The 21,409-nt window shown below is 37.2% G+C and overlaps 1 protein-coding gene across 4 annotated transcripts in view; it reads left to right on the top strand.

Moving 5' to 3' along the window:
* Window positions 1–21,409, top strand: part of EPHA7 (EPH receptor A7) — a gene marked incomplete at both ends in the record, with an annotated part of 167,432 nt that overhangs the window by 109,699 nt on the left and 36,324 nt on the right. For all 4 annotated transcript variants that reach the window (XM_081997108.1, XM_081997105.1, XM_081997107.1 and 1 more), the window contains 2 exons: window positions 14,351–14,475; window positions 17,888–18,056. In XM_081997108.1, coding sequence (XP_081853234.1) covers window positions 14,351–14,475; window positions 17,888–18,056 — 294 coding nt within the window. The remainder of the gene's footprint in view (window positions 1–14,350; window positions 14,476–17,887; window positions 18,057–21,409) is intronic.

Raw genomic sequence — 21,409 nt, 5'->3', positions numbered from 1 at the left:
ATTCTTTGAAAAGAACTAAAGAACACCTGCAATGTCTTAAGGTAATAACCGTCAAACTGTCATAGGCAAAAGTAACAAGCAAAAATATTTGCAACAAAAGAAAAAAGAAGACAGCCGTTGGAAAGGGAGGCAAATATATATATAAAGCGGGTTGTAAAAGCAGTTAATGCTAAACATGTGATGTTTATGCCAATAGAATGAGTCAGATATGCTTCAAGTGAAATACTGTATTTCGAGCTGCCTAATGTCACTAGTGCCTGCAGGGACAGTTTGCTAACTCTCCATGAACACACAGCCAGCTCTTCAAAGTAATTTCCACTATGCAACAGCGGAGCTTTAAAGACATCCTCTCTTATTGATCTTGTTTTTGCATGATTCAACTTGTTAAGAACAAGATAATGTTCCTCTGATAAACATTGATATTCTATAGGTAAGGAGAATTTCTTTAGTCTAACATTTTTATTGTCATTGTTTGTATCTATGCAGACAGCTTAACCTGATCTGAGAATCTGGTAAGTCATTAAAATGGCTTTTTTTTCTTTTTTTTTTTTCCCCAGCACTTAATCTTCCTTTAAACTCTAGCCAACTGCTTGCATTCCTGACCTTCTGGAAGTACTGAGCCAATACTGAAGACCAGTCATGGCACTTCACTTGCTGTTACACAGTCAGGGCAGGGCCATAATTTCTCCAGATTTTCCTTTCTTCATGTTAAAGTCAATGAGGCAGATGCAAGCACCTGATTTCTCAGAAAGAAAGCACTGATTGAAAAAATCCATATCCCTTCCCTTCCTTTCCCTCTTCCTTTTTGTGCCATATTCCCTGAGCTCTGGACTCATATGAAAACTAAAGGAAAGGAGCAAATAGGATAATTTCACACTAATTGAATCCATCGTGCAAAAATGCTGCAGATTTGGATTTTCTCTCTTGCTTTGGCTTTTTTTTGGGGGGTGGGGGTGTGGGGTTGAGACCTAGCTTGTTCTTAAATGTATATACATATAAAAACATATTCTGTGTATTAAAATACCATATTGATGATCTCTTCTATTTTTTTTTAAATTCTTTTGCGAAAAGTTTACCACAGAGTTGAAAAGGGGAGGAGAAGTACATACCTGACACTAGAGTATGTCATCTGGACAGACTGGCTATACAGTAAAATCTAGGGTTTAAGCACAATTTTGAGTGATCCTGTAACTCTAGTCCAGGCTCGGTCACTTAAGACATATATATGGCTGTTGTGCTGTAGCTCAGCTGGCTAGCTGTTTGCATGTTACCCCTCACAAACCTGCAGTAGTCACAATCCTAATTTATCATGTGTATCTACGTATCTTTTATGTAAGTGCGTTAGATAGGATAAAATCCTGTGGAAATTAATTGCAGAAACTCAACAGTCTGTTTGTGTCTAGGGGATGAGAGTGGTTTCTAGGGATCCCAGAGAAAAGTTAATGTCCGCAGCAGAAAGGTGGGTAGGTGGTAGACTCCATCTGCCGAACTTTGCTGTGTATTGTGTATTGACACAAATTTCAAGCTCTGAGTAAACCAGACTCCTTAAAGGACATGCCTCGTTTACCTCTTGAAGAGTGACAGACGCTTCCAAGGTCCCTCAGAGGGAAGTCCTGCCTCCCTAGCTGGGTGCCTGAGCTGTACCAAATAGGTATATATACCTATTATACCAATACCAAATACCAAAGGCCTCTCCCTGGAGGCCTTTTAGGGCAGCCCTTTTCCTTGATTAGATTTCTTCTTGGGGGACTTTTTCATTAGGCATCTACTGCATAGACTCAAGAGTTTAAATTAGGGACGCTAGTTCCCAGCTATGGGTCATAAATTGAAAATTATTTATACCAGAAATTATTTATGCCAGAAGTTAGCATGCCTGTATTTCTATCACAGAAAACAAATACTAGACTAACCATTTAAAACTGAATAATTATAATAAAATAATTTCAAAACTCTAAACACTGCAAAAGATTTAGCATGGAAAACAGTCCCACCAGTCAAGTAATGTAGGTTCCATCTAAGCACATGCCTGGATCAATAAAATCTAGCTTAAAGGCCCACGTAAGACTTGCTTACCATAAGATCTAAATGACCAGCAGGATCTCTTTCTCCACTAACTGAAAGGACCTTAAGGAGGCTAGACTTGTATTTTAATATCTCAGGTGCAAAATTAGATGGGATCAGCGCAGGCAGGTATTCCACACTTGGGGAAAGGGTGAAATTTGTCTTCAGATAAGGAGAACTGTATTTATTGATAGATTGTACACAACCTTAAACATTGCAATGTATGCAGCCAATACATAGTAAATGCTTTTTTAATAAAGATAAGCCTGTTGGATGCTACTCCTAAAATTAGTTTGCAATCATGTCCATTTTGACGGTATCTATCCTATTTAATCTGCACACATACTGCATGTATGAAGCTCTGATTGGTTCTTGTGGGATACAAATGTTATTATAAAAGTGCCATAAGTCTTTATATTACCTGACTTTACATGTGTATTTCATAAACCTTTAATTTAGTTTGGATTAGAGAAATTGCAAGGTTAAAAAAAGAAAAAAACCTTCAGGTAGAGATTTAAAATAAGACATGACCTTATCATTGCCAGCTTTATTTTATGGCTAATTCAGCCACTGTTGGCTAATCACTGTTGGCTAAAGAGGGAAATCTTTTTGCTTTTTGTATTATCCCTGAGCATGTGTGCAGTACGGCTTTGATTGATTAGTTAACCTCTCGACTGTTCCACCTTTTTCAGTGGGGCTCACCTAAGGAGCTACAGAGACTCATATCTAGGTAACGAAGAGATTGAGTATTTTTGGATTATCATTGAATGATCATAAGAGGTGTTTCTAAGTGTTTTAGCACAGCTGTTTTCTAAGGCAGGGTTTTTACATGCACATTTAAGGGAAAGTAACAAACATTCAATATATTTATTATCATGGGAAATTCCAGTATCAATAATTTATTCTTTTCATTTCATACAGTAAGCAGTGCTGAGACCATATATATTAAGGAAACAAACTATAGATGTTCATGATTCTGATGTATATCCATCTTAATATGTGTATTATAAAACATTCATGAGTACAAAGACACTGTACTTTTTCAAATAAATAAGGTAATAGACTGATACTCCGAGGATATAAGCCTGTATCTGTTTCTGTTTACATACTATGCAACGTTGCACATTCTGTTATTTAATACACTATTGGTCTAAATGTCATCTTATTTTTTGGCTAATCTAAATATGAACCATATTGTACTCATGTAAATTAAGTTGCTCTACTGGTGATGTGCCTTGGAATGACTAAATTTACGTCTATTGATGTTGGTGGTGAATACAACTTTTGGGCTATACATACATGTAGGTTGCAATAATTTCTGTTGTAGACTTGAGCCTCTCATAGAAAAATAGTAATTGAAAAATGGTCTACACAGTCTGTGTAAGAAAATAGTAATTTTCTTTAAAACATGAAGTAGTGCTATGGTTATGACTCAAATTTACTTACTTTTGTGACATTCCAGTTTTACTGTCTTTTTGTTGTATCCTTTACAACTTGGAAAGACTAGTAAGACGTGTAGACACCATTTTTTCATACTTTTATGTAACAACACAGGGTATGTTGCATGCAGTCTGAAAGAGAGACCAACCCTGCACTCTCCCAATACCTTTACTATCAATGAGGGAATGGAGAATCAGATCAAGTTTATTGTTTAGGATAAATAGAACCGTAATCAACTATTCAAGGATGCTTATGCAATTTTGCTTATTTTTCCAACATATTGAGTAATTCTGCAATGAAACAGAACCAGCTTTGTATCTTTTTTTTTTTTCAAGTTTAACCTTTCTGACTAAATGTTGCCTGTTTTTCTGTTACTGCAAAGAGCTCCATTTTCATCTCCTTCATCCTGGGTATTGATTAAAGTTCAACATCCAGGATGAAAGGAGTCAGTGCAGTCACTACTTATTCACACCATTAAAAATTGAAAGAGAATCAGACCCAGAAGCTCTTGTTCTGGTTTTGTTGTTTTGTGGGTTTTTTTTTCTTATAAAAATGTTAGTTCACACTTCATTTCTACTTAAGAATATTTTCAGCATTAAATTGATTCCCTACAATAGTGAAGTTGGAGTTATGTAAGTAGTTACAATATTTAGCAAGCAGCTTGCTAAAATCCCTCTAAGCTCATCAAGAATTAGACTTACACTATTGTGTGTAGAAACCTGGATCCTACAAGATTTTCATGAGAGGTAAGTCAGAGCAGGCTCCAGACTAATTACCCTAAGGTGCTTTAAGGATCAAGGAATGAACCTCCTTACATTCACAAGGAAAATTTAAGAGAGAGGAAGAAATTCTAGATGGTGTGTGAGGAAGATGGGGTCTACCTCACCTAAAAAGTAGGTAAATGTTATGTGCCAGGTTTATTTGGTGTACCAGGCCATCTGTTTCTCCTAAAATCAGTGCCTAAATTCACTATGTAGTCAGTGGAGAAAGTTTTTCGAAGGCCTTAAAATGAAGGTGTTTTCAAATGTATGGGTTTCACTTTAAACAGGCAGAATTTCTTTCTGGATCTTTCCAATGCACTTTCCTCTCTATCACAGGGAACAAAGCTATTTGGGGAACTTAAGCTCCTAATTTAGGAGAGCTGTAGTCACCTAAAGGGTAGGTGCACCCAGGTGTCTAAATTAGATTGTCTGGATCCCATCCAGAACTATTTCTGAAATAAAAGAGTAAAAATCTATCTCTGTGAAATTGGCAAAGAAATTTTAATCTTTATCTTTAAAAAAAAATTCTAACCAATTAATGATGTAGCTATGTTGCATGATCAGTTGTGGTAATTACATTTTTAATTACTTTACCCTTAGGACCTGATTCTGATCTTATTTCCAATGGTATAAAGCAATGGTAACTTAGATAAAATCGATGCAGCTAAACTAAAATATAATTGATGAGAGGTCAGAATTGAGCCCTAAATGCTATGCTAAAAGTGGAACTAATCAGAAAGCTAAATGGGTTTATAATTTGTGCAATTGACGTTTTTGTAATATAAATCTCCAAGAAGTTAACCTTTGGATATAGAACTTGGGTTTCCCTTAGAGCCTCATAGCATTCAGGGAAGAAAAACCACTAGAATGTCTGTACAATGATGATTCTGTACAGCTTTTAACACCATGTAGTAAATTCTTTCATTAAATGGTTGGTGTCCTTCCAGTTTAATATGTTTCTGCATCAGACAAGTCTTTGTGCAAGGTTTTTCAGTGAGCAGGCACTGGAGAAGCATTGAACCATATCATGTTCTCAAATAAGAAAAAAATCCCCCCAAATCTAAGGTTATTTTAAGAAATAGGGAGATTTAGGAACCAAAGTCTACTCAAAGTCAAGAATACTTAAGGGCTTTTTGGAAAATATATTTAGAGTTTACTGTTTACATAATAGATGCTAGGGAAAGTTTTTTTTTTTAAATCGTGCCAATTTACCATATATAATTGCATAAGTCCTAGATATGTGTTATTCATGTTACAAGTTTTAGTATTACTGGTTGCAGAAAAAATACAAACTGAAGATATTTTTATACAATTTTTGTGTGTTTTATTATTAAGTAAATATGCACATTATCTCTAAAGTAATTATTGCTGTTTAATAGGCAATTATTAATTTATGTTTTATATTCGAATCAAACAACTAGCTTCACTTTAAAAAACATATTCCCCCTAAGTTAATGGGTTTTACCTCTGCTTTTGCATGACAGGATTTTTTAATAGCTTGTGCATACTGCAAAAATGATTTCATTTGTGACAATCAACATTGTATCAAATGGATTTTTTCTCAGTTATCAGAATGATACCAGGACATGGTTTAGGGGACATGGTGGCGCTGGATTAATGGTTGGACTTGATGATCTTAAAGGTCCTTTCCAACCTAGTGATTCTGTGATTCTGTGATTCTGTGATGTACGTGAATTTTTATACTTCAAGGGAAATTTTGAATATTGTATTTCTGTCAGTGCCAGTTCACAGCAGTGACCTCACTCTGGTCAGCGAAACTGCTTCTTCCACAGGCCCTGACCGAGGGAGTCATAGGCTGACTACCCGACCTTCCTCTCATGGACATGGCTTTCACTCCTGCACACAGTCACTCACTTCAGGCTTGTTACTTCTGGTGTTTATCACAGTAGCAGAGATTCCCAGACAGATAGTTATCTATCCTCTTAAATGCTAGAGATTTAATATTCTTTGGGAGAAGAAATACAGGCTCATAACATGAAAAAAGAAAGAAGTGAGCCATTTTTCCAAGGAATTCTTCCTGCGTCCCCTGGGAATACCACCCATGCTGCTTTCAGAAATACGCCTATTGTTAACAGTGCCATTATAATGCATTTCACAGGAATTTGGAGGGCTGGAACACAAGTTGTACACATTTTAGGAATGTTAGTAGAGTAACATTTTTTCCCCACTGAACACTTAAGTCTTTGAAAGCATCAGTTTGATCAAACCTCAGTCACAGTGATAATTATTGCTTTGTGCCGACATCCTTATAGAATATTTATGTGCTTTTCTGTTAATATTTGATCAACTGTTTTTATTTTTTTGGCATGGCACTTTGTTTCCACGTTTTTGTTGGTTATGTCTGAAACAAAATGCTTTATTATGGGGCTGGAATTCATTCAGTTGTCACTTGAAAATCCTTCACTAGATAAATATCATCGTACTAGTCCGTGGGCCTCCAAAGCCACAGTTCTAATCACCTCATATCCTCCAGCAAATGCAATTTTCACGTTTACACAAGTCAAACTAGGGTGGCAATATTAGCTACACAGTAGCAATGAGAATGTATTAAGGGTTTTTGGTTTTGTTGTTGTTGGTTTTTTTCCTCCATGAGTAGCATCCTTGAAGCTGACATCTTTTTGTGACTGAATAGATGACAGCATGAAATTCAATTACAGCAAACAGTCTCAGTCATTACACCTGTCTGCTTCCAGAGGAAAGTATTTGTAAATTGTGCTTTATCCTTGCATTCCCTAAAACCTCTGTCTGTAATTGACACTTGCCAGCAGAGATGACTGGAGACAGAAGGAGAACATAATGTGTCTGAGTAGCCCACCAGGGAAAAGAGTATCATCATCTTAAGGAGTTTTGTGGTGTTTTGTTTTCTTTAATGAAGAATAATACCTGTGTGCCAAGGATTTTCTGTGAGGCTGGTGGCAGATGTTTCTGCTAAAAAAAAAGGTTATGAAAGATGAATCACAAAAGAAGGCAGGACAAAAGAAAAATCTAATTAACACAGAAATATTTCTTCTGCAAAGGAAAACAAATGCTTCAAGAGAACAAAAGCCCCTCTCTGTTATTTGCAAGGCTGGTTTGTTACTCTAACACATTTGTAAGAATCAGGTTTGTGCCTAACATGTCAAAACTTATTCACAAAGCAAGAGTTGTGGATACCTTGGGAGTCCACGTTGTCACTTGTTACGCAACTCAGCATCCGTTCAGCACTGACTGATGCCCAAGTCACCAGTTTTGGAAGAAATGGGATACAAACATGACAATAATATTTGTACCAAATGCCAGGCAGAAGAAACAGGGGAGCTCACAGTATGGGTCTAGGCGTAGGCTCTGACCAGAAAAAAACCCAAAACATGATAGACGGACTGTCAGCCCTGATCTTTCTAAACTGTTTAATTTCTTTCTGTTAAGCTCTTTTTCTTTCTTCTTATTGGTTTCCCTCCCCAGAATTTTGCCACAGTAGACAGCATATAAAACTGATCCAGCTGATGAGTTTTGAGCTTGATGAAGAAATTACCGAACCATTAACTGTTTTAAATGCATCAGATATATAAAAGATATAGACAATTAGTAAATCATTACATATTTGGTAAGAATGCTATTTGAAGCATAAGCTTTCTTAGAACTCCCCTAATAATGTTAGGGGAGATCAGAATATATTTATTGTTTTTCCTCATTTTTTTAATTACATTTATTATTGATTTGCAAAAGTATTCGGGTAACTACTGCTTCTGTTCCTCTCTGTAAGTCAGCAGGTAATTTGAGAGTTTCTGAACCGCAAAAGCAATGGCAAAAAATGTGATGGAGTAATGCAGTCAAGTATTACTTGACTACATTGCCTGTTACCATGTAATCAGGACATCCCCAAGTGGCCCAGAGAGCTGTGTGTGCCTCCGCTCATGCCTTACAGAGCATTGTAAGCACACTGTGTTATATTTATGAGCCGGAAAGTAAAGTGTGTCAGAGAGGAAGTTGAAATGGCTTCTCTGTAGGATATTGTTAGTGTAAAATATCTGATTTATTTGGGTCTCTCTTTGAATGCTGCAGCTTGTAAACACAGCGGGGAATTTCTCTGTCATTGATCCAAAGCAATGGGTACTAATGGCATAATACAGTGGTACTCAATAACCTTTTATCATGGGCTGGTTTGTCATGTGGAGACTTAACTGAGGGGAGAGAAATACACTGTAACAAAAAAGGAAGTCTTATGAATTTCCGTCTATCCATTTAATAATTTTCAGTTTAAGAGCTATCATATTCCTTCCTGGTTTGTTGGTGGTTTTTTTTTTTTTTGCATGAACTATCATACAAAATATAATGAAAATTATTGTACATATTAGTGCAAACATGAAAAGAAATGTAGGCATTTTTCCCCAAGAATTCAAAAGACAAGCTGTGGCAGATCTCTATCATGCCTTGAGTAGCACTGCCATATTACAGTGCTCTAAAATTATTTTTTTTATTTTTTTTTTTTTTTATCCCCACACAAAGCCTTTGTGTATTTATAGGAAACAGAATAAACAAATAGGGAAATATCTACACAGTAAAGTCTTAAAATTTGCCTGGTACCTGCAAACTCTTGTCAAGGTACTGGGTTCAAAACATCATAAAAACACAGTGAGGTGCCACATACTGACCCCAGGCCCCTGACAGCAGTAGCTGCAATTCCTCAAGGTGTGTAATCTGTTTGCCTACCACTCTTATTTAGTAATTTCAGCAGTTCTGGTGCCTAAGTTTCCCTTCAGAGCAAACCAGAACAGGATGGGAGACCAGGTTATGACTTCATTTAGATGCTTTCTCTTGGGAGCAAATTAGTACCAAGCCAGTGCGGAAGGGTGCCATTTGGGTAATCTCGGTGCGGGATTGTTAATAGAGTATAGGGAGTCTTGTATTCTCTTCCTGAACAGCTACTTAAGAGCTAACAACAATATAATTTTCTGCTACTATTTTCATATATATATACATGGGTTCATTTTGCATTTGTTATTGGTAAGACGCCAGATTCCAGTCTCACTTAAATTGATGTAGAGTCAAAGCAACTCTGTCATCTAAAGATTTCTGCCAAGAAAGGAGACAGTGAAGACATTTTAAAAAGAAATAATAGAGTAGGTTATAATCATTGGGATGCTGATATCTCTGTTTTTCCATTGTTTGCATCTGTTAGCAATGTCCACTTCAGGCTGAATACTCAAAACACCACCCCGCTGCTGTAGAACATTGTTGCAGAAAAATGGTGTTAATGCTTCATGCAATGTAAAACTTACATTGGGCCCTAAGATACAGTTTTACAGGGATGTAAAAATTGATCTTTTTGCTGCTGCATGAAAAAAGTGGTTTGAGTGATTGCTGCGTATCTTTGCGATATGAAAAGGAAAGAGGCCAAAAGCCAAGAGTTTTTGTCCTTTGAGAAGTGCTGTAAGGGTCCCATGCTATGCAAATATTACTGTTGATTCCAGCAAGTACAAGGCAAAGCTTAGATTGTCTTAAGCACATTATTGCTATTATAAAATAAAGAAATATAAAAAGTAGTCAAGGAAGGCTGATAGCCCCTTCATTCATTAGTCTTTGAATAACAAATGATGAAATGAGTTGCAAACATAGATTTGGTAGCATTTATTGATAGGGAGTTTGGTCCTGTGCTAGGAGGATTTACTGATATTCGTTTGTGAAACTTTCTACATGAAGTGGGTCTGCAGGATTGAAACCTGAGGATTTTTAATAATTTGTTTTAAACACATGAACTACTAAACACCCAGAATGCTGCTTCTAGAGAGACTTTTTTAAAAGTATCAAATTAAGCGTCTCCACGACTGTTGCTGTTGATGGAGCTGGGACACATTCAAGATGCAGAACTTTAGGAAATCTCAGAGAAATGGCCGAGTTATATTTTTTTCAATAAAAAAGTGTTACAGTTCATTTTGTGCTAGCAATTGGTGCATTATACCTAGTTCCTCTTATATGTGAAAGTCTAGCTTCACATATTTTCACTTTTCGGTTTTTATTGTTTTGTTTTAGTATTTTGTACTTGTTTTGTTTTCTGATACAAAATGCAAAAGATTTAATTTTGCATCTGTCTGTCTTTTGGAAAGTACACTGGATCATGGGATATGTTAGGCATGAGAACTAGAGACTAGCTAAGCACAGAGGTTAAAGGCATGAGCAATATTATGTTATAATATTTTCAGAGGACACTAGACTAAAAGCAATGCCTTCTAAAACATTCAGTACAGTTTTCTGTACATAAATATTTGCACGTATTAATAATACACCATATGCTTGGCTTAGCAGTATAGATGTAACACATCAGTCTACCAGATGCAATATTCTCTCTGGAGCAGAATATTTCCTTGGAATATCCTGCTCTTTTTGACACCTCAGTTTTAACTTTTTCTATAACTTGATCTGAAAATGATGACCAGCTTGAAATCTATATAACTTGAGGGCTTTATCAGTAAAGCCCAGCAGAGTTATATTTCTCTGTGGCTGTGATGTTGAAACCTGGTGAAAAATCAATTTTTCCTTTTGCTGAATGGTATATTTGAAGCATTTAAAAAAGGTGAATGAGTGTACTGAGGGCCTGTCATTCTCGGAGTACATTCTTATGCAGTATGTGTAGGTACATCTGCCTGTTAGCCCTGAGAGGCTGTGTGCGTTTGATGCATTGGATGTTGTGTCAGCAGGATGGAGAAAAAGAAGAGATGAGGTATATCAGAAAGAAAGTTGATAGCAAATGGTGTTTTGAACAGGCTGTATCCCCCAGTGTAATATATTATGGAAACAATGATTCTGACAAGTGATGCTTCTTTGTAACCCGAAGTGATACAGTAGGGATTATTCATGCTCAAGTCATTCAGGACTGGGTACTTAGTTGTCTAGAAATGCTGTAAGAAGTGTCTTCATCATGAACAACTCTGTTATAGGTGCAGTGGCAAGAGCTGGATTACTAAATGAAAAAAATACCTGGAACAGTTTTAGTAGTAGTAGTAATAGTTTAGCTACCAATAAAAACAAAAACTATCATGTTTAATTGTTTTTATAGAGTTATATTTTTTGTGATTTAATACCATATTTTATCTTGTATTTAGGGATGATTTGTATGCTTTAACTCATTTTCAAACTTGCTCAAACTTAGTTGTTTCAAAACCATAAATAGGTTGTTAATTAATTAATAAGGGCTGGCAATGAGAAAAGGGCTAAAGGTTTAAAATCAGGTGTCAGGAAGCCAGAGCAAATAAAACATGAATGCAGAACAGTCTGTAAGAAAGGCACAGAGAGAATACGGAGGAACTTATTATATTAGAATAAAGAACTAAATGCTTCTGACCTGTACACTCTCATTAAGTACAGATCAAGAAATGCAACCCAAAAGGCAGGACAAAGATAGCGTGTACATCTAGCCTCTAATGTCAATAAACTGGTTTATGTGGTTGCTCTAGTTTACAGATATTTCCTTGCCTTAGCAACAGACTGGTGTACCCTGCCAGAGGAGGATATTCTGGCTTCAACAAATTTCATGATTCTCTTCTTCACCCAACAAACGTGGGGACACAAAATAAGCTTAGGTAATTTACGGCATTAAAATGCAGTGGTGGAATATCATGTGGTATGGGAATTATGCACAACATAATTGTCTTCAGAGCTACCAACATATATGGGGTTCAGGGTTGGACTTTCTCTTCTTCCCGATGTGCTGCTTCTACCAATGAAAAATAGCACAACATTTTTAGTTAGGGGGAGAGAAAAGGCCAAAACACAATAAAAAAAAAAAAAACAAAGCCAGCTTTTAATCTGACCGTTCTTGAATTAAAAGGATATTAATTGACAGGAAATATATTTAAGAGAGCATTTATTTAAGAATTTTGAATACTGTCATGCAATGTTGATAAATCACTGAGATTTTGTTTTGAATGGAAATTCCTTAAGAACGGAATATGCTTGTTTGTGGTGCACTTTGTATAGATGCTAAGTAGGAATCTCACATAGTATGTTTCACTTTCCTGAATAAAATCTTCCCCCTTCTGTGTTCCTCCTTCTCTGCATTGCTGTTCCTTCCCTATGTATGCAGAGTTAACTAATACCAGAGGAAACAAGTTCATTTTGCTTCACTGCTTAAAAAAAATGAATTCTATGATCAACGGAATGAAAACATTTGATAAGCTGAAACAAAAGACATCAAATGTTGAGAACAGATTCCAGTGACCTAGGTAATATAAAATTGTTTCATGATAAGTATGAACATTAACAATTTTAGACATCTAAAAATGTAAAATTAGCGATTCAAAAACATTTATCTGGATGAGATAGAACATTATACATGAAGCATAATGACCTCTCTGAAATTCAGCCAGGATGCTGTGGTACTCATTTAGACAAAGAAGACAACTAGTTAATCATGGCAAAGAAAACTAGACAGAGTAAATTAGTTTGCTGCATTCCAGATTCTTAGCTACAAAAAAGAATATATTTCCCTAATTAGAGAGTGAAAATACTCTAAGCTTTTACAAAGAGAATGCAAGACGACTGAGAGGGATCTTGGCTTTGGAATGGCATATCAACCCATGGTGTTTGCAGGATACAATGTTGTGATTTTATCAGTTAGGCAGACTACGTTAAGGGGTCTTCAACTTTGATTATATTGATTATAGACAACATAATAGTTCATAGTGAAAATTATCATGCATGGCTCAATCCTTAATTTTCATTGACTCTTGGAACCTCTAATGAAATGTAAATAAATTTAATTTAAAAACCTACAATAATATACATGTCATAATAAAAATGGCTAGAAAATTCACAATAAAAATAAGAAGTTAACAATCAAGTTTTAAGTTTTTTAGAGGATTATTGTCTTGGTTTTTCTGTAGATCTTTTTACTTTCCAATTAGTTTTTTATCCTCAATGCTACAGGAGTATGCATTCTGTATGTTTTCTTTATATGTTCTTTAAATAAAGGAAAGTGAGTTTGCTAAAGGATGCTAGAATAGGAACTATTCTAATTAGACTCAAGGTGAATAGCAAAAGAGAAAGCAAAGTTCACCTGTTTGTTACCTGGCATAAGAATCCTGTTTTATATGAAGACTGTACCTAATTTTAGATAGCAAAAGCTTTATATACAGTTCTGAAATAAGATTTTTCTTCTTTTCACCTAGAAAAAAAATTAAATTTTTCAGAATTTTTGTTCAAACACACAGATATAAATAAATTTATCTGTAATTTTCATTTTCTTTCCTGTGTCTGAATCTGCTTTCTGCATACGACCAGGTTTCTGTACACATAAACGTCATCTTGCTTTTAACAGCAGGGGGCTGAGGATCAAGTCCTTTCTCTATTTATTTTTTGCATGAGCAGTGTTACATCCTTGAATTATTTCCACTGAATTGAAAGAGAACACGATCAAGTCCTGCACTGTTCCAGTGCCATAGTTTTAGCTTTATTTCATAAGATCTACTTCTTAAATTGTATCATACTTTCAAAAAATGCCAAGACCAAATATGGAAACTTCAGCCCTAAAGAGAGAATGTCCTGGAAAGATTTGAACTAATGAAAAAGAGGGGGTTTAGTCTCTTAACAAAGTTGATTTCATGACCAAGTCATGCTGTAATCAGATAGTGCGACAGATTATTTTTTAAGCAGAAATGGAATTAGTTATATGAAATCAGCCTAAAACGTGATTTTGTTTCTAAAACATTATTTTTCTTTTTATGTGCATTTCAGAAACACATGCAATAAATATTTAGACTGTTAATTTACTGCACATCAGTCTAAAAATCTACCTTGCTATCTCAATCAGAATTAATTTGCTTGTTATTCCTATCCCATCAATCTCAGGTTCGCACTAACTTGAACAATAACACTTTTTGCTGTTTGCACTTTAATTTGATTTCCATTCTAAGTTTATGAACAATAATAGGGTCCTGCTTGAATATTCATTAGCTTTGAATTGTGGGCTGTGAAAAGGTGCTTTCTTTTACCTTAATGAAAGTGGCTCAGCATGGGGTGGATCAGTAATGACATTTGATTTTAGGCATCCAACAAATTTGCTTTTTATTTATTGACACATCTTGTCCAAACAGCTCCCTCGCAAGTTAGTGGAGTAATGAAAGAGAGAGTGCTGCAGAGGAGTGTGGAGCTTTCCTGGCAGGAACCAGAACATCCCAATGGAGTCATTACTGAATATGAAATCAAGTATTATGAGAAAGTAAGTGCTAAGATTATCTGTAATGTACAACAGTGTGCTGTTTGCTTCATGTTGGCTTGCTGTGTTGTGGAAAAATGTTAAAGCTATCAGCTATCAACTATCCCGTCTCTTCAAAGTCACAGTGTTTTTGCTCATTTTTAATGACTAATGAATCCCTGCAATTCTTATTGCTATCGTATGTCCCATATATTGTATTTTAGTATCCTAAAAATTAAATATCCACTCGAAATCTGCCTTTTATTCTGCTTTTTTTTATTTTATTGTTAAGTTGGACTTGCATATTGTACCATGATATCTGCCATTTTCCTGTCTATTCTGCATTGTGTATAAAGCTTGTTTCATTTCCTTTTGTGTCACTGTAATTCCAGTCTTGAGATGATCTATCAAATACAGCTCTTGACTGCATTTGGTATTTCCTTATGAGCTGGGCCACTTCAGCTTGATGTTTGAAAACTTCCAAAGGACTTCCTACAGCTTCAGATGATAAATATTCCTTATTTGTCCTTTAAAAAAGTCCCAGCATTGTGAGATTTGTTTTTCACTTCTCTCAACACGATATTGAGGGCTGCTTTTCAATAGTAGGTGAAGTGATCTCCGTTTCTGGTGGAGCGAAATTGCAATCTTATTGATGTCAGTCAGAGTTTTGCCATCCATTTCAGTGTGTCTAGGACTTCATTCATGATAACTTTGAAGCACTCCCAAATAAAAAAATTCTGACAAGCTTATAAGCAGGGCCACATGGAACTGTAAGATGGATGAAAGCAGGGTGAAGACAGGTTGTGCAGCTACGTGTTTGTTATGGGATCTAGACTAAGTGTGGATCCTTCAGATTCCTTAGGAAATTTACTGTAGCACATAACATATTGCTAATTTTTATAAAACGTACTGGGTGCAAAAAGAAAGAATTAAAATGCAAAGAAATGAACAAAGGAGGTCCTTTGTGAACACTTGTGAAGACATTTAATCTCTGCAAACAAGGAAAAAGCACCTCTATGTCAAAAAGAACATGCCAGCTTACTAGGTAACATAGAATTAGGTAAATTCAGACCAGATTAGATCTAAAATCAAGTGTCACATCTAATTTTCAGTGCTGAATTACACAAATATACTTATCAAAACTTCTTTATATGATTTGGGAGGGGAATGAAATGTTTATTTGTTGATGCTAACTCCAGTTTAAGTTGTTCGTTTAAATGAATCTTATAAGAAAATTTACCAGATATGTACAGATAGCTAAACAGTTCTTTTGAGGGAATTTTACTAACTTTAGCAGATAATGTTTGTTTTTCAAGCATGCGTGTGTGTACACACACACAAATAAAGTCCATACATCACAAAAAAAAACTTATGTATTTACCAAAGGGAAAACTTTTCTCCACACACACACACAAAAACTTAAAAAACCAAACTACTAACCAAAAAACTTTTTTTTTTTAATATGCAGAGTAATTTCTAATCTGTTACAATAAAATAAATAATTAAAATAGTTAGTGGAAAATGACAGAAAAATGCTCAAGATAGTAGACTTTTCATAAAATGATAACTTTTAGAATATGACTTTTATTATTGTCCCTATATATTCATGTTACTTTATGTAAGCAGCAGAATTTCACTGCCAGTTTCCTGTGTTTGCAAAGACAAGAACTGGTGTTAAACTTCTTTTGTAATGTAAGGAAACCTGTCAGTACAACACTTACTACAGTGAAACTAGTAAAAGAGAATAAGCAACTCAATCTACGAGCAATCACAGATAAACTGAACTATATACCTTTAATTCGGTGAGACTATTTCAACACAATTACTTAAGTGCTTGCCTTCCTTCCAAAATAATGCAGTTCATCTTGAAAAGTACTTCATAAGTTTCTTGCTCAGAATGAGGCAGTTTAAGTTTTGTTCCATTAGTTTAAAAGAAAAAAAAATCTGAACTTTCAGCTCCTTTTAGAGCCAAATTAAATCAAACATTTTTGTGGTTCTGAAATATTCTGATAAGTGGTTTTTTCACCTCTTACTTCTGGCTAGGGCTGGAATGAAAAGTGCCTGAAATCTCCCAAGTAAGCCTGTCCTGTGAGACTTCTAGCACAGGTTGTTTTTATTTCTTTGTTATTTATTTATTTTGAATGTAAGAACTGTTGGCAATTCAAATAAGCCTCATTTATGCATCAAAACCCAAACTCTGAAATTCCACTGTGGCTTGCAGTCCTGAACCTGACTGTTTACGGTTTCCTTACACTTGTTTCTCATCTCACAGTCATTCCTGTTCTGTCTCACATACCAACATACATTCCACTATGGTCCTCACTTACAGATTATTTAAACCCTTTTGGAGAAGATATGAAAAACTGTTGCTAGCTGAGCCAGCGGGCTTACTCAACTGACAGATTGGGCAAGACGCAGGAGAAGCCATTACTGAATCTTAGAAAAGAAGTCATGTATGTTGTATTTAACCCTGTATTTCAGCAAAAGCCTTTGCTGCTTTACTGACTGCGAAGGGGAAGGTTCTCCATCATTTTTAGCTGGTGAAGTGCTATTGAAATGAGTTACAGATTTATTCCTTCCCTCTGTATCCGTCTCATTAGCACTGCCTCGTATGGCTCATGCTTCTCTGGTCATGTGGTGCATTCAGATGGTTGGTTAATTCATCCCTTCTGCCCTTCAAATCAGGGTTGCATCTGCCACTGAAAATCAACAGGGCTGCACATATCTATGCTGAAAGATAATCTGGATCAGTAAATGTGATGAATAAGTAGAGCTTTTTGAATACTGTAATGATCTGTGATACAGCTTTTGTAGTATTTGAAAGCGAGTTATTACTCATAGGGTTTGTAATCTTACAGCTTCAAATTTTGGGGGGTGTTCATACTGAGCTGCTTTTCCTGGGTTCTTCTTGATGCCATAGAGTCAAAACCTGAGAAAAGACTAAAAGCCAGAGGAAAAAAAAACTAAATGAAGACTGAGTTAAGGACCTCAGAATTTGGTGAGAAATCCAGCCAGTAATACATTGTCAGTATTGTGTTTTTTAAAGGTGTTGGAAGGTAACAGATTTCCCTGTCCTTGAACTGTTTAGACCCCACGGATCCCCATGTAAAACTGTGATCAAGCTATTTTCTCATCAAAATTTCACAAAATGTAATCAGAGCCAAAGAAGCAATCATTTGTCTGTCTTCTATGTCTGGATGTTTTATGAGTAACAACATGATCATCCCGTTTGAATTTTATGTTACACTTAGAGCTCCTCATTGCATTGACAGTGTTGTGTAATACTCCACAGAGTACACTTTATTTTTTATGTTGGGAAAAAAAGCGTTCAACAAATTGAAATAAACTACCAAGGCTGGCTGTCAGTTGCTGATGTGCAACCATGATAAAATCTGACCTGTAAATGTCATTTAATCTTTTGTCTTACTGTTTCTAGGATCAAAGGGAGAGGACCTATTCAACAGTGAAAACCAAGTCCACTTCAGCTTCTATTAATAACCTAAAGCCAGGAACAGTGTATGTTTTCCAGATTCGTGCTTTTACTGCTGCTGGTTATGGCAATTATAGCCCCAGACTGGATGTTGCCACACTAGAAGAAGCCACAGGTAAACAATTAGATTTCTAGTAAATTAACACTTTCAATAGAAGTAGTAAGTAAAACAAGAAAGGAAAGAGGCATGGGCCATATTATTAAAACTAGAAAGAATGAAATTCTGTGTGAAGGTGGATTTTTGACATTGTATTTTGAAAGATAAGCTTCATTTTCAAATTACACTCTTATAATTAGCCAGATTTGTAACATATCAGGTTCTTTTCTTCTGATGTCCTTCTAACACAAACAAATTTTTATTTTCATTCAAATACACACCGATTCCCCCCCCGCAAGACAAATGAGCAGTGGTAAATAACCCTAGTAGATTCTTCTGTAACTGGGGAGAGGAGGGAAAAGGAGCTTTCAGCCCACAGGGGCTTCTCCAGGTCATTTTTCCCTGTTTGATTTCCTGAAAAAAAAGCCTTTATAGTTTTGTTTATGTATATGTGTCCTTTTTAGATGGAAGTCCATCCTTAGTGTCTTTTCAGTTCATTGGCTAGTTTCAACTTGGTTTAGTAAAGAAACAGAGGTCTCAAATATACTAGGTTTCTTTAAGGCTCATGTAATAAGTTGTAAACTGTGTAAAGAAAAAACAAACTCTTAAAAACCCTCACAATGGAAAGTATGAAGCTGAAGTACAAGCTCTCTCAGTACAATACATCACAGAATCTGGCTGTGACGTCTCAGCAGAGGAATAGCATTATAGGAGAGCTTGCTCTTTCCTTGATGCTGAAACCAATCTTGTGCCCTTATTTGTCAAAAAATTACCCTGATACCTTTTTTCATCACGAATGTAGATATGCGCATGCATGCATGCTTAGAGAAAATCTTCCACATCTTGGGTCTTCACAAAGAAACTCTTCCGTTACTGAGACCAGGCAGCCATGAGCCCATTGACAGGAACTGGCTGTGTCCCTGGCTACTTCACCACTCTGTCGCAGACCCGAATTTGGTTACTCTGTTTTGGGTCACTTGCTTCAGGTCGACCTGCCAGGTCAGCCAGATTTGGAGCTGAGAATACATAGCCTACAGGTTCAAAGGGTAGCGGTGCCAGCTTTGTCCTCTGCACTTTATCCAGCATACCCAAGTTGCGGACACACACTATAGTATCTTATTTAACTGCAGCCAGGTGTCGCCTGAACAGTTCGTGGGTATTCTTAAAACACAGTTGGTTAGGTCTTGGTTCTACCTTGGTTCCACAAAGAATATGAAAACCATCAACAATGAATAATAAATAACACATATCTAATAGACATAATTGAAATAATAATTATCATAATAGCAGCAATAAACTGTTATTACTAATATTATTAGTTCTGTGTCTGATGGCATGTTTTCCATCCATCGAGTTCTGCTTTAGACAGAGTCAACAGCAGAATCCCCATTTAGCAGAGTGGGAACCTGAGGTAAAACCAGGAGTAATTTCTTACTTTGAGTAGATTTCTGAAAACAAATTAGAAGTCTGTTATAATCTGTCATAAGTTTCTGCTAATTAGCTAATTTCTTGTCCATAGTGGTTTAAAATTAGTAGGCTAAAATGTTTCCCCAAAATTTCCTTAATTATCTGGGTACTTGTATATATAATATGCTTAACTATGGTAGCCACCTGGCAGAAATCCATATCCTCTGCACTCACCAGAATGGATATGGCAACCCAGACAGAGCTCCCACGGAGACACACAGCCATCCAGGCCTCAGGCTGCAGGGAGTGCCAGAGCCTCTCACTGGTAAGGGATGGCAGCAGGGAGAACAGCTGTGTGAGGTGTGACCAGGTGGATGGTCTGCTCAGCCTGGTGGCAGAGCTACAAGAGGAGGTAGAAAGGATAAGGATCATCAGAGAGCCTGAGAAAGAGATCGACTCAAGGAATCATGCACTGCCCTCCCTGAGATAGAAGCGGGAACAGCCACCAGAAAAAAATGAAGATCAAGGGGGTCCTGTATCCTCTCCCTGCCAGGCTGAAGGCAGTAGCCTAAATGAAAGGAGCAAATGGAGGCAAGTCCATGCTCGAGGCAGCAGGCAAACCCCCTCCTTGCCCACCTTGCCTCCCCAGGCGCCTCTGTACAACAAGTATGAGGCTCTGGATGTGGAAGGACAGTCCATGGATGAGGTAGATGATGGTCCAGATACACCAGAGGTGCTGCCAAGGTCAGAAAGTCCTATCCCCCACATCACGACCACCCTCACAAGGAAGAAAAGATGAGTTATAGTTGTAGGTGACTCCCTTCTGAGGGGAACTGAAGGTCCAATACACCAGACAGGCCCTTCTCTTAGGGAAGCCTGCTGCCTCCCTGGGTCCCAGGTTAAGATCATCACTAGGAAACCAGTACGGCCTCCTGCGGCCCTTGGACTATTTTCCACTACTGCTCTTCCTTGTGGGTGGAGATGAAGCTGCAACTCATAGTCTAAGAGCGATCAAAAGAGACTTCAGGGCCTTGGAACAGTTGGTAAGGGAATTTGGAGCACAGGTTATTTTTTCTTCCCTGCTTCCAGTTGCAAGCAGTGACATAGGAAAAAACAGATGGTCCCAGTCTGTTAACACATGGCTCCTTGACTGGTGACACCACCACAATTTCAGTTTTTTTGATAATGAGGTGGCCTACATGGCACCTGACTTGCTGGCATCAGATGGGATTAACCTTTCTCAAAGGGGGAAGAGGGTCTTTGCTCACAAGCTAGCGGGGCTTATTGACAGGGCTTTAAATTAGACTCAAAGGGGAAGAGAGATAATATCAGGCTCACCCACGACAAGCTGTTGGATAATGCACCAAGGTTAGAAGGATGGGGTACTAAGGAGGCCCCTCAGCCTCTTGCACCAGAGAAGGACCTCAAAGGAACTAAAGGGTGCTCCGAAGGACCTCAAAGGAACTAAAGGGTGCTCCTCTAAGAGGGTGATATGGTCGACAGCCCAGATGAAGTGCCTCTACACCAATGCACATAACATGGGAAACAAACAGGAAGAGTTGGAAGCCACCATGCTGCTAGAAATATATGACCTGTTTGCCATTACTGAAACTTGTTGGGATGAGTCCCACAACTGGAGTGCAGCAATTGATGGCTACAGGCTGTTCAGAAGGGACAGGCGAGGAAGGAAGGGCAGAGGCGTTGCCTTCTACCTCAAGGAATGGATAGAGTGTGAAGAGCTATCTCTGAATGAATGTTGGTCTTCTTGGCCACCTGGGCATACTGCTGACTCACATCCAGCTGGCTGTCAACCAGCACCCCCAGGTCCTTTTCTGCCGGGAAGCTCTCCAGCCACTCCTCCCCAAGCCTGTAGCATTGCATGGGGTTGTTGTGACACAAGTGCAGGACCCGGCACTTGCCCTTATTAAACCTCATGCAGTTGACCTCTGCCCATCGATCCAGCC

The sequence above is a fragment of the Phaethon aethereus genome (assembly GCF_964289735.1).
Source record: "Phaethon aethereus genome assembly, chromosome: 3".
NCBI lineage: Eukaryota > Metazoa > Chordata > Aves > Phaethontiformes > Phaethontidae > Phaethon > Phaethon aethereus.
This window is presented reverse-complemented; position numbering and strand designations above follow the sequence as displayed.